Genomic DNA, 11,602 nt, shown 5'->3' with positions numbered 1-11,602 from the left:
TAGCGACCAGATGCTACGGTTCAACAGAATTCTTCTGGCTCTTGTTACTAGGCAAAATGCAAAGGGCCCACTGAATCAAATCTGCCCAGTAAGAAACATCTTGACTCGATCAAATTGTCCACCATTTATTTGTATAGGTGACGTCATTCATATCCGGAAGTTGATCTTCAAGATTAATTAACATGACTAAAATAAAACTCTTTGCAAAGAATAAGGACATGTGTACTTACAAACAGTAAATTTACAAAATACATACGGCAATTCACGCGGACATATTAACGTGTACGTGCTCTAATTGTTATGTAATTAATTCGTCCAATAATTACCATTAGCGCAGTTAGTAAATAGGAAGAAATTGCCATAAACTCGAGGTACACGTCTGTTCCAGAACTAAAACAGTTTGCTAATAGGACATAATTCGAATGATGGTGTATTTTATTCATTAAATGCCCTTTAAAAAATGTGAAAAGATGACCGAAGAACTTAACTCAGCGACTGAAGTTAATCAAGGCTTCCCGTCACTCCCCGAGTCAAGGCACTGCTAATAGATCGCTGCACAATAGATGTAGAGAAGCGGTGAATTAAGAAAAAATGGAATGGAAAAAAAATAATGCAAATGAAAAAATGGATGGATGGTGTTTTTTATGTGCTTGCCTGGTTTGTGTATTTGTATTATCTGTGAAATTGTGTAATTCTGTATTTTAGTCATGAATGACTTTTCTATATGAAGCGCTTTATGGAACAATAAGTTGAACGATAGTAATGATTCGTTTTTTTCGGCTCGTTTCTGAGCACAGGCGGACACCGGAGAAACAGAATACTGTAATCAGAAAATAAGCAGCACAACAACAATAAGAAACAAAATTGACTTACTTGCAAATAAAAACAGCAACATTTCATCAGCGCAACCACACAATCTTTTCTCCCCCCCCCCCCCGTGCAAATTCATTTTAAACGTAATTACGCCATGACGTCATCGCGCAAAAGTAATTTCATTTATTTCGCAATTTAGCAATCTTTAGCAACGTAGCACTGTCCACTGACCAACGTTCGGTCATTTCATTGTTATTTACAGTAAGCAATACGTGATATTTTAACATTTTTGTGATCAATTTCACTTTTTACCCCTTTCCTGAGTAACAGCTCCATGGGCTCCGCCTACAGCCCCCACCGCTGGCGGCTGCACGGGGGAGGCTGGCTGCGCTTACGAGTACGTGGAGACGAGCTGCGCTGATGATGCGGATGCTTGCATGCGTTGCGTGTCGCAGATGACGCGCAATGGCCGCAGTGGTGCTGCAACTGGTACTGTTACTGGTGCCGCTAGGGAGGAGAGGCTGACGATGCTGACGGAAGGCGGAGGAGGAGGAGGAGGTGGAGGAAAAACGCCTTTGTGGTGTTGTCGTGTCTATTTTAAGCCAACGTGGACCGGGCGAACATTCGGTGGATCATCAAGGCCCACAACTAGGATGAAGATGCGGCACAGTCCGAGGAGGACGCGTATCCTTCGCCTGTGATTACGAGAGAGACGGGCGGCAATTTAATCATCGAATTGGGTGAGAAATGTTTGTATAAAATGTTGTTTTTCTTGGTCCAATGACGTAAGTGATGTGCACGCGTGGATACGACCGAGCGTGACGGATCACGAACGACTATTGCGTTTGAGTGGTTAGCATGTCTGTCACACAGTGCTGGGGTTGGGGGTTCGAATCTTGTCTTAGGCCTTCCTGCATGGAGTTGCGTTGCTGTACTCCCACAATCCAAATACATGTATGTGACGTTCAATGAAGATTCTAAATTCTGTGATGTAAGTTTTCTCTGCATGTGCCCTGCAATTGGATGGCAACCAGTCCCAGGTGTACTCCGCTTCTCTCGCCAAAATGTCATCTGCAATATAATAGATACATGGTTGTTGAGGCATTCCATCTCATGAAACCCAAAACATTTCTCAAAAATGTAGTTTTTCTTGAGACTATTTCCCTAAAAAAAATCTGACTAGAAAAGATGGGGTTTTTTTTCAAACATGCAATTTATTTTTGAAAATATGTCATTTTATTCTCAAAATAAATAGAATACTTTTGTTGGAAAATGATTCCTTACTCTTTATTCATCTCCATTCTAAATTGAGTTTTTATTCAAAAAATACATGACTTTTGTCTAAAATGTAGCGATTTGCTCAAAGAAATGTTTCTTTTCTTGAACCAAAACAGCACTTTTTCTGGCAAGATTACAACTCACTGTGTAATGATTATTTTTATATTCACCGTGGCTTTAACACTCCTTTGTAATTTGGGGATTTAAGGTTAAATATGCAAATAAAAATGATTTATGTTTTCTTTCTTCGGGTTGATGATAAAAATGGACAAAAACAAATGTGGCGCTTCAACACATCCATATAAACTTCCTGTTATATCTCCTTGGCATACCATAGGGGCCCACGGAGAAGCGTTGCTGTTATTGCACTTCAGTTGGACATCATTTTCCAAGCGATGCTGCCCCCTTTAGAGACTTTTTGAATTACTTCTGGCTGAAGACCATCACAATATGCACTCCAATTATTAAAGGAATAGCACGCGTCTCTAAATGAGGCTCACGTGGAGCACCATGCTGCAGCACAACAACAACAACAACTACCCTTGCCTGAAGGCATCACCCCGCGAGACGCCTCTGAAATGCTCCTCGACCTCGCAGCCGTTCCCCAGCAGGCTGGAGCTGGGTCTGGCGGACCTACCGCTCATCCGGGGCCTGCGGGCCTGGGCACTGTGCTCCAAGAACCGGCAGAAGAGTGGCACCACACCGAGCGGCGGACGAGCACCAGTGTCACCCCCCACCGGTCGGAGGACTTGTTGTCGTCCCAGGCCGGCGGATGTGCACTCTAGTGGGGCGTGGGATTCAGGGTACGGCCTCCCCCAGGCCGCGGAGGGCACCCTGGTAACGGTGGCGACGCTCAAGACATCTGAAGGCAACGGGAAGACGCAGACTCAGTGTCTCTTTCTGCGGAATGACAAAGGAAGTTGTTTGTACTCCACATCTGGTGGTACAAGCGGGGGTGGAGGGTGGCTGAGAGGGAAGTCTGTTTCCGGTACTGGGCGTCGGGACGTTTCTGCTCTCCAAACGCAGACTGCACCGAGTCGAGTCCGAGTGCGGTCAGGCCGCAGATGGAGAAAGTCCACTCACCCGATTGGCCGAGAGAAAAGACATCCTGATGAGGAAGTCACAAAGAAACAGGAAAAACAAAGCAAAGCCGGCCTGCAGCGCCTTACCAGTCCCAAAGAGGAAGTCTGTCAAGAACATAGAGGACTGCGGGGGTCTCCTGAATGCCTTCAGAATTTGTCAAATGAAGGAAGAACGAGAAAGTCCATGTACACAGACACCCAAGACAACAAAACACTTCCAGAGGAGGAAGTCAAAGTGGAACAGGAGGAGCCACATAAAGTTTGTCAAGACTGTGTTGTCAGTCAAGAAGGGGAAGCCAGTCAGAAAAGCAGAGGATCCAGGGGTAGTCCTGATTACCATGAGAATCCCTCCAATGCGGAAAGCCAGAGAAAGTCCAGTCATGCGGCCGGCCGAGTCAAAAGACTTCCTGAGGAGGAAGTTGCTGAGAAAGAGGAAGAGACACACAAAGTGGAGCTGCAGCGCATTACCAGTCCAGATGAGGGTCAGAAAAGCTGTGGACCGGGTGGGACTCCTGGATGCCTTCAGAATGCTTCCAACGAGGCAAGTATCGGGAAGTCCAGTCACGTGGCTAGCCAAGGCAAAAGACTTCCTGATGAGGATGTCACAGAGAAGCAAGAAAGGGGAAACAAACTGGACCTGGCCTGTCGGGTCAGTCCTCACGAGAGAGCCTCTAGCAAAAGACGAGGATTGGTTGGGAGTCCTCAATCCTTTCTAAATGCTTTCAGTGTGGACAGTGAGAGGAAGTCCAGTCATGTGGCCTGCCGAGACAAAAGGCTTGCCGATGAGGAAGTCACAGAGAAACAGGAAGAGCCAGACAAAGTCAGTTCGGAGGGCGTCGCGAGTCACAAAGGGGGTCTCTGTCAGGAAAGTCCAGAGCTGGGAAGGAGTCTTGGATGCCTTCAGAAGCTTTCAAAAGAGGAGAATGCCAGGAAAGAAGGCAGTCTTAGGAGAGAGATAACAGAAACGAGGAGGGAGTGGGAAGAGAATGCAGAGGAGGGCGAGGAGGGGAACGGTCTCTGTCAGAATGATCCCTCTATTTTGTTGGCGGCCAACCCAGACCTGGAATCTTCTCACTCTCACTTGAAATGTCAGAGAGGCAAAGACTCCATAAACATAAGAAAGAGACGGGATGAGGCACAGCATGCCATCCAGGCGCCTTTTGATGACATCACAAGCCGATGCACGGAGGAGCCCTATCCCGCAGGGGGCAGCACTGGCCAAGCAGAAGGTGAAGTTGGGAGAGCGCTCAGGAGCAGCGGCGCGCACTCGGAGCCGGAGCACAATGTGACAAACACAACAAGGGCATCTTCTTCCTTTTCTTCTTTTTCAAGAAAAAACTTCAGAGTGGACTGTGAGAAGGGGAAAGAAGCTGACTGGATGCCAACTGAGTTTGCATGTGGGTTCATGGTAACTCCCGCTGGTCCCTGCCTGCATAATTCCAACCCCACCCAGCCCGACTTGGGCACCATGGCAACAAGTCAGAACTGCACCAAGGCAGAAGAAGTCGAAAAAAGAGGCCAAGACAGGATAGAGCTGGAGAGCCGGGACGTAAAACAGGAGGAAGATTGGGACGAGGAAGATGAGTTTGGAGGGTTCGTGCAAGCAGAGGGAGGAGAAGAGGGTAGCCAAGGTATCGCCGTTTCTGTCCCGGTGCACTGTGGGAGCTCAGCAGGTGAGTTCACACAACTTTTAGGGCATGTTTACGCACCAGACACTTCATTAAGTACATTAGACAAGGAGACTTTGCTAAAAAAATGGACAGTCAACTCATATTACAGTACTAAATTGTCAAATCCAACTATATAACTCTTCTGTCTGATATACATATTTTTCCTTCTCGATACATTCCCCATATTTTAAATCTTGCCATGTGTTTGACAACTTCTACATGCCTTATACCGTATTCGCATGAGTAAAAGATTCCAAGTGAGGTCAGACTATGAGGCTGAGCTGTTGGATTACTCTCTTGCTTACTTCCTCGCCTTTGATCCACCTAATAACATTTTTGGAATTACTGCTCGGGATTAGGCCGGCTTCTTTCAAAAGGTTAGGCTTCTGTTTTTAAGACCATACTGGGACAAAATATAGTGGGACGCCACCAGTTATTGCATCAAATGGACAAATCTCCTTTTTCAACATTGTATTGTAATGTTTGTGTGCTTTCAACAGCATTCGAGAGCAGTGACCTCTCTGGGGAGTTGTGTGACTGGAAGCCCACCTGGATGGGAAATGCGGACGCGTGGGCAGCCTTTCCTCAAGACGTGGGCGACGAGGGTCGGGATCTTGTGGGACAGTGGTGGCCTGAAGAGGCAAGCACGGACAGGGTCTGTCATGAACTGGTAAGGAGGTTGTCTCTTCTTGGAAGTGCAAACACATTCCATGGCTTGTCACAGATTGCAGACTGACATTTGCAGGGCAACAGACTATTCCCATGACACTTACAAGTAATTTCGAATATAACAGCTGTAACAGTTTATGCCACTGTCATGACACTTGCCAGTCCCATGACATTCCCATGCCACTTCCCTAACATTTATTCCTACTTCCACTACACTTCGATAACACCCTACACCATTGCGTTAACACGTCTCGATCACTCCCATGACACTTCCAAAATACCTCTCAGACCGTATTCCCAGTCCACTTCTGAAAAAATTAATGCCACTCCCATGACATTCCCACTCCACTTCCATGACACTAAAAGCCACACCCATGACACTTCCCAGTGCACCTGCACTACTGTCATGAGACTTCCTAATGTTCTGAACAATTGTCAGTACATCCAATAACATTTTTGTTCTGCCACTCCCAGAACATTTCCCTTAAACTCCTGGTCCTCCTCCAGACTATTGCCATGACAATCCCAGTCTACGTCCGTGAGATTGATGTGGTCTCTCCCTCCTGCAGGGTCTTCTCTTTGTCACGGCCTTTCCCTCGGTGCCCAACTCGGCCCCCCGCCATCCTGCTGATATTATTCCCACACTGACACAGCTTCTCGCAGGAAGCAGCAGTCATGAAAAGCGGTCAGTCAAACATGGGACTTTGAATTTTTTCTCAAATGTGGAAATGAGGGCGGCACGGTGGTTGACTAGTTAGCACGTCCTTCACAGTGGAGAGATGCAGGGTTAAATTCTGGCTCTGGCCTTCCTGTATGGAATAATTTTTATGTTCTCCCCATGCCTGTGTGGCTTTTCTACGGGTACTCTGGTTTCCTCCCACATTCGAAAAACATGCATGGTAAGGACACGGAACACTCTTAATTGTCCCCAGGTGCGATTGTGAGCGAGGATGGTTGTTCGTCTATGTGTGCCCTGCGATTGGCTGGCAACCAGTTCAGGGTGTCCCCCGCCTACTGCCCAAAGACAACTGGGATAGGCCCCAGCACGCCCGCACCCTTGTGATGATAAAGTGGATTAGAAAATTGGATGGATGGATGGTGGAAATGACTCTATCGTGTGGCCATATGATGAACTGCAACATAAAACAAAAATCAGGGTAGGGCTTAAAAATATGAGTAATTTAATCTCATCTTTTAATTTTAATGAATGTATTATAATTATCTCTTCATGATCAAATATGATCATTAAAAAATATATTTTATGTAAAATGATTTATTACTTTGTAAATAATAAAATTATCAAACGATTTACCTAATACGAAAATGTAAAACTTCTAATTTTCCAGCATTTTTAAGATCTTTTTTAAAATTTTATATAGAAGTGATGATTTTAATAGGATTTGTTTTAATTATTCATCATGAATCTAATACTAATCAATGGTGAAATAACATTTGAAGGCTACATTATTTTAGTTTTTTATTTTTTGACAATAACACATTTTGAATTAAACAAATTAATATATACATCCAAATGATCAAATTTTAGTTAAGACATGCAAAAGTGAACGCAACAAATATTACAGGACTTCTGAAAATGAAGCACACTTTGCCTGCCCCTCCACTAGGTGGTGTTGAATGACACTTGTCATGACAATTTTTTTTGATGACAAATACTTTTATGGTGGACTCTCCAGGCTGTTGGACGGCTTCCACGACATCAGCAAAATGTCAGTCCACAAGTACAAGCGAGGCGGCGGTGGTGTCAGCATGTCCCGAGGTCTTCTGCTGAGCTCATTACACATGGAGCAGCCCAACAACGTAAGTGCACGCACATGCAGTTGATTTAAAAAGTCTACACACCCGTGTTCAAATGCCAAATTCTTGTGACATAAAAAAATTAATAAATGAGATGCTCTATCATTTCAAAAGGTTTTCCAACGTTAATATGAATGACCCAACAAAAAGAAATAAATCACTGAGAGTGGAAGTCAAAATAACCAATTGAGATATTGTTGCTGCACAAGGGTGCATCCCAGCGTTGTGGCCAAACATCCTGCTCATGTCAAGAAATGTATTTTTTGTTGTTTTGTTGTTATCAATGTCACCTGGTAGTACCAGTAAAGTTTCAAAGAACTGCAATTTTCTGCCAGATTTAAGTTTCAGATAGGGCCACGCCTTCCTGTGTGGAGTTTACATGTTCTCCTCCTTAATCTGGTCATCTGTTAATATGGAGCAAAAAAATAAACAAAAAAATACGATTTTTGTCGGTCAGCAGATTGATCAGTCCAACGGTAGTTCAGGTTTTAAAGTGTGCTAATTGATTATTCAATTGAATTTTGCTTGATGTTCTCATTACAGGAGAGCCGAGCCGTCCATCAGTGGTTGAATCGACGTCCCTCCCCCGGACTGCTCTCACCCAATCGTTACGCTCACAATGCGGTGGCCAAGCGGCGTCTGTCCTGCGACTACAACAGGAGCAGTCTGGCGTAATTGTTTTTTGTTGGTTTTTTTTTTTTTTTTGGGTGGGTTTTTTAAAATCTGGTGATGGCATAGACTCACCTCTTTACTTTAACTTATTTTTGAATTCAATACGGCTTGTGGTGGGTTTTGGGACATAAAAACAGAAATGTGATTTTTAGGTGAGGACCGCAAACTTTTCACAGCTTCACCACATGTATGAAAAAGGAAATGGGTGTCACGTGTCGGTCGCAGCCACTATTTACCAGAAATTTCTTCAGCTTTCATGGCGCCACATTTCTTCTTCCCTCTTCAGTAAATTTTTTTTGTTAACAATTAAATTTTACACTGTTAAGCTTCATCATAAGCTAAGGCATATGGATAATATGGCAGATTGTTGTCACAAAAATTACTGTTCTGCCTTTGTTCTTCTCGTCTTTTCACCAAGTGTATATTTCCATTTTACACCAACATTTGTGTTTTTTAAACTGTGAATTACAAGAATCCCCTCATATAAAAGAGATTGCTGTCACAGGTACAACACAGCCACTACTTACTAGAAATTACTGTGGCTTTTAACACTGCTTTTCATGTTGCCACATTTATACTCGTTTTTTTTGTTTTTGTTACATTTGAATACAATAAGTTTTATTTGAACGCAGCAAATTCTCATCACATATGAGACACAGACAGAAATTGTTGCAACTCCTTCTCTTGTCTTTTCAGCAATTGGAATGTTTATGTTTGGATCATGGCCGCCATTTTCTTTTTTTAAATACTGCAACACAAAGGATCCACAGCCCAAACAAGGGATTAAAGAAGTAGATTGTTGTCACATGTAGGCCACCACTTGCCAGCAATTCCTGCAACCCATTTAATGTTGCAGAAGCACACTTTCCTTCTCGTCTGTTCTGTCTGTTCTGATTTTCAAGGCTTACATTGTGTTTCTGTTACACTGAACACACTAAAAAGTTGGATCTGGCACTATTTAGCTTCCCCATGAAAAGTAAGGGAGATTATTGTCACATGTAGGACAGAGCCAGAAACTTCTGCAACTTACTTTATCTCGACCTTTCAATAAATTGAACTTTAAGTGAACCGCAGCCGCCATTTAGCTTTTTTTGACAAACACTTGAATACAAGATTTCCCAGAGGCCTGAAAAGGGATTCAATATATAAGATTGTTTTAACGTGTAGAACAGCTACAAGGTCCCTCAGAGCTTCAATTCTTCTCATCTTTTCACTGAGTTTTTATCATTTGCACCACCATTTTTTTTAAACAGACGAATACAAGACTCCCCAGAGCTCGTAAGAGGTTGTTATCATTTGTGGGACGTCGCCATAAATTCCTTCAGTTCCTTTGATGGAGGCTGCACCGCTCTACTTGTTTTGTTCATTGCAAACTGATTAGCTTTCTGGTTGCTCAGATGTATGAGGAATTTGGGAGATTTTTGTCATATGTCGGAGACAGTCAGAACTTGACAGGAATTCCTGCATTTTACATGTTGCCATGATTCTTTTAGTTTTTTTCAACTTTTCAATTGATTTTTTTTTTCTTTTTTGCACAGTTTAGCTTCCCCATACAACCCAGTCATAGAAAGAATATGGCGGATTTTTGTCACACAAGGACTCAACCACAAATCTCTGGATCTTTTTTTCAGGAAGTTGATTTTTTTTTTTAAAGTAAAGACCACAACCACCGCTACTCCACATAGATACGGTGGCCCGAGCAGGAAGTCACCTCACTTCCAAAGTGGACTCATCTCATTGGCTGTGTTCTACTTCCTGTCGCTTCCATGCTGTCGATCAAAGTGTGTGACTTTGGGAATGTGCTATGTTTACTTTGTGGACTGGATGGCTCGACGGGTTTGTTTGTGTTCTCCTGCTGTGTCTGTAGCGTCACAATTTTCATTGCAAAGAGGAAGGCCTTGACCAGTTCATCAATAAATTTAATCGTATTTCCTCATCACATGCTCTGCGTATTGTTGATCAGATAACGTTCTTTCATTCATTCTGAGGCGCTTAACCTCACGATGGCCAGCTGTCTTCGGGCAGTAGGCGGGGGGGTCAACTGTGAAATGGATGCCAGCAAATCGCAGGGTACACATCGACAAACAACCATTCACACTCACAATCACACCAAGGGATCATATAGCGTGTCCAATGAACCTACCATGCCTGTTTTTGGACTGCGGGAGGAAACCGGAGTACCCGGAAAAAAGCCACACAGGCCCGGGGAGAACGCGCAAACTCCACACAGGAAGGAATCAGAACCTGCACCTCTCCACTGTGAGGCGGACATGCTAACTAGTTGACCGCCGTGCCAACCCTCAGATAACATTAAAAAACTGAATGTTTAATTCTAACACACTTTCAGTGGTGATGGCAAGTTGACCTCGGCAGGCAATGCTGTTTTGGTTAGCATGGAACGTCAAATCACTTGCAATGACTGCATAAACCAGAGGATCATTTTTCGAAGGAATCCAGAATATCTAGACATCTCTGTCATTTTTCACATGTATTTATGGCACGTGTATAATTGTACGAGTGTTACATCACAGGAGCAGATGCATGAATGAAAATTAAATGTACCGTATTGGCCCGAATATAAGACGGCCCTGATTATAAGACGACGCCCTCTTTTTCAAGACTCAAGTTTGAAAAAAGACTTTTTGAACACCAAATTAATTTTTATACAGAAAATAATTACGGTACATCTGAAACAAATGATTAAAACAATATATTTGAGAGAAAAAGCATGTTATTTTGCCTCATTCAAATCTAAAGTGCAATCACATTCGTAAATGAATGGCTTCTGGTTTTTGAAATGTAAATTACATCATATAACTTCTCCTCAGCTGCCGGTTAACCTGGCCGATCTTTGACCCACTGTTCTCCAGATTGTCACGTTTCTCCATTTTCTGTTATCTCTTCTATTATTTTCTTCTCTTTTCCTTCTTACCGCTATTTTTTATTTTTCTTCTTCGTGCTACGCTATTTTTATTTTTCGTGGCAGGCGTTCACTTTGGCCTGGGGAGTTAACTTCAGCATTCGTTTCAATGATATCTGGCGCCATCTAGCGTCGTCAATGGGTATAATGTCTAGAACCTCGAATATAAGACGACCCCCACTTTTTCAGTCTTATTTCAATGCAAAAAACACCGTCTTATATTCGGGCCAATACGGTAAATGCACGTATGTAACAACAGTCAGCAGAAATGCAGAATGCGTATGAGATGTGTTTAGATGCCATTTTTTGTGTGTGATATATTTTAAAAAAAAAGACCATGATAAATCATTTTAGAACTTTCTGGAGAACTTGGACAAATGGGGATTTTTTTTCAGATGGGGTCGGGAGGGTGGGGGGGGGTGTAAACAACTGAGATAATGTTGTTGCTTAAGTGACAATATGTTACTCACCAGTCTCCACATGGCTGCAGCATCCCTCAATCTCCTCAATGATAAAATGTATCCCTGCGAAGAATAAAGGAGAACCTGTTTTGGGTTGTTTTTACACTTCTTCGCATGACTCCTGCTGACCGATGCATTCAATCCAGCGTGTTTTTTTGCAGTTTCGCAGGGACTCTTAGACCTGACCTGGAATTGCATCTTAAATTTACGGCCTATTCATAA

The 11,602-nt window shown here is 43.3% G+C and overlaps 1 protein-coding gene across 1 annotated transcript; it reads left to right on the top strand.

The window, feature by feature from the left end:
• The first annotated feature begins 2,184 nt into the window (after positions 1-2,184).
• LOC109510728 (uncharacterized) lies at positions 2,185-9,938 on the top strand. Its single transcript, XM_019861259.1, has 5 exons — positions 2,185-4,846; positions 5,344-5,513; positions 6,082-6,197; positions 7,207-7,330; positions 7,871-9,938. The coding sequence occupies exons 1-5, from the start codon at positions 2,581-2,583 to the stop codon at positions 8,000-8,002; spliced, it is 2,808 nt and encodes a 935-aa protein (XP_019716818.1). The 5' UTR covers positions 2,185-2,580; the 3' UTR covers positions 8,003-9,938.
• Positions 9,939-11,602: the final 1,664 nt, after the last annotated feature.

The sequence above is a fragment of the Hippocampus comes genome, unplaced genomic scaffold (genome assembly GCF_001891065.2).
Source record: "Hippocampus comes isolate QL1 unplaced genomic scaffold, H_comes_QL1_v1.1 scaffold122, whole genome shotgun sequence".
In the NCBI taxonomy this organism is placed as follows: domain Eukaryota; kingdom Metazoa; phylum Chordata; class Actinopteri; order Syngnathiformes; family Syngnathidae; genus Hippocampus; species Hippocampus comes.
The sequence above is the reverse complement of the archived record's forward strand: the minus strand, read 5'-3'. Positions and strand labels throughout refer to the sequence as shown.

Excerpts from the sequence above, each read along its gene's own strand:
- LOC109510728 (XM_019861259.1), top strand. The coding sequence starts at position 2,581 with ATGAGGCTCACGTGGAGCACCATGCTGCAGCACAACAACAACAACAAC. Across the intron at positions 6,198-7,206 it reads AGCAGCAGTCATGAAAAGCG|GCTGTTGGACGGCTTCCACG; the intron begins GTCAGTCAAACA and ends TGGACTCTCCAG. Across the intron at positions 7,331-7,870 it reads ACATGGAGCAGCCCAACAAC|GAGAGCCGAGCCGTCCATCA; the intron begins GTAAGTGCACGC and ends TTCTCATTACAG.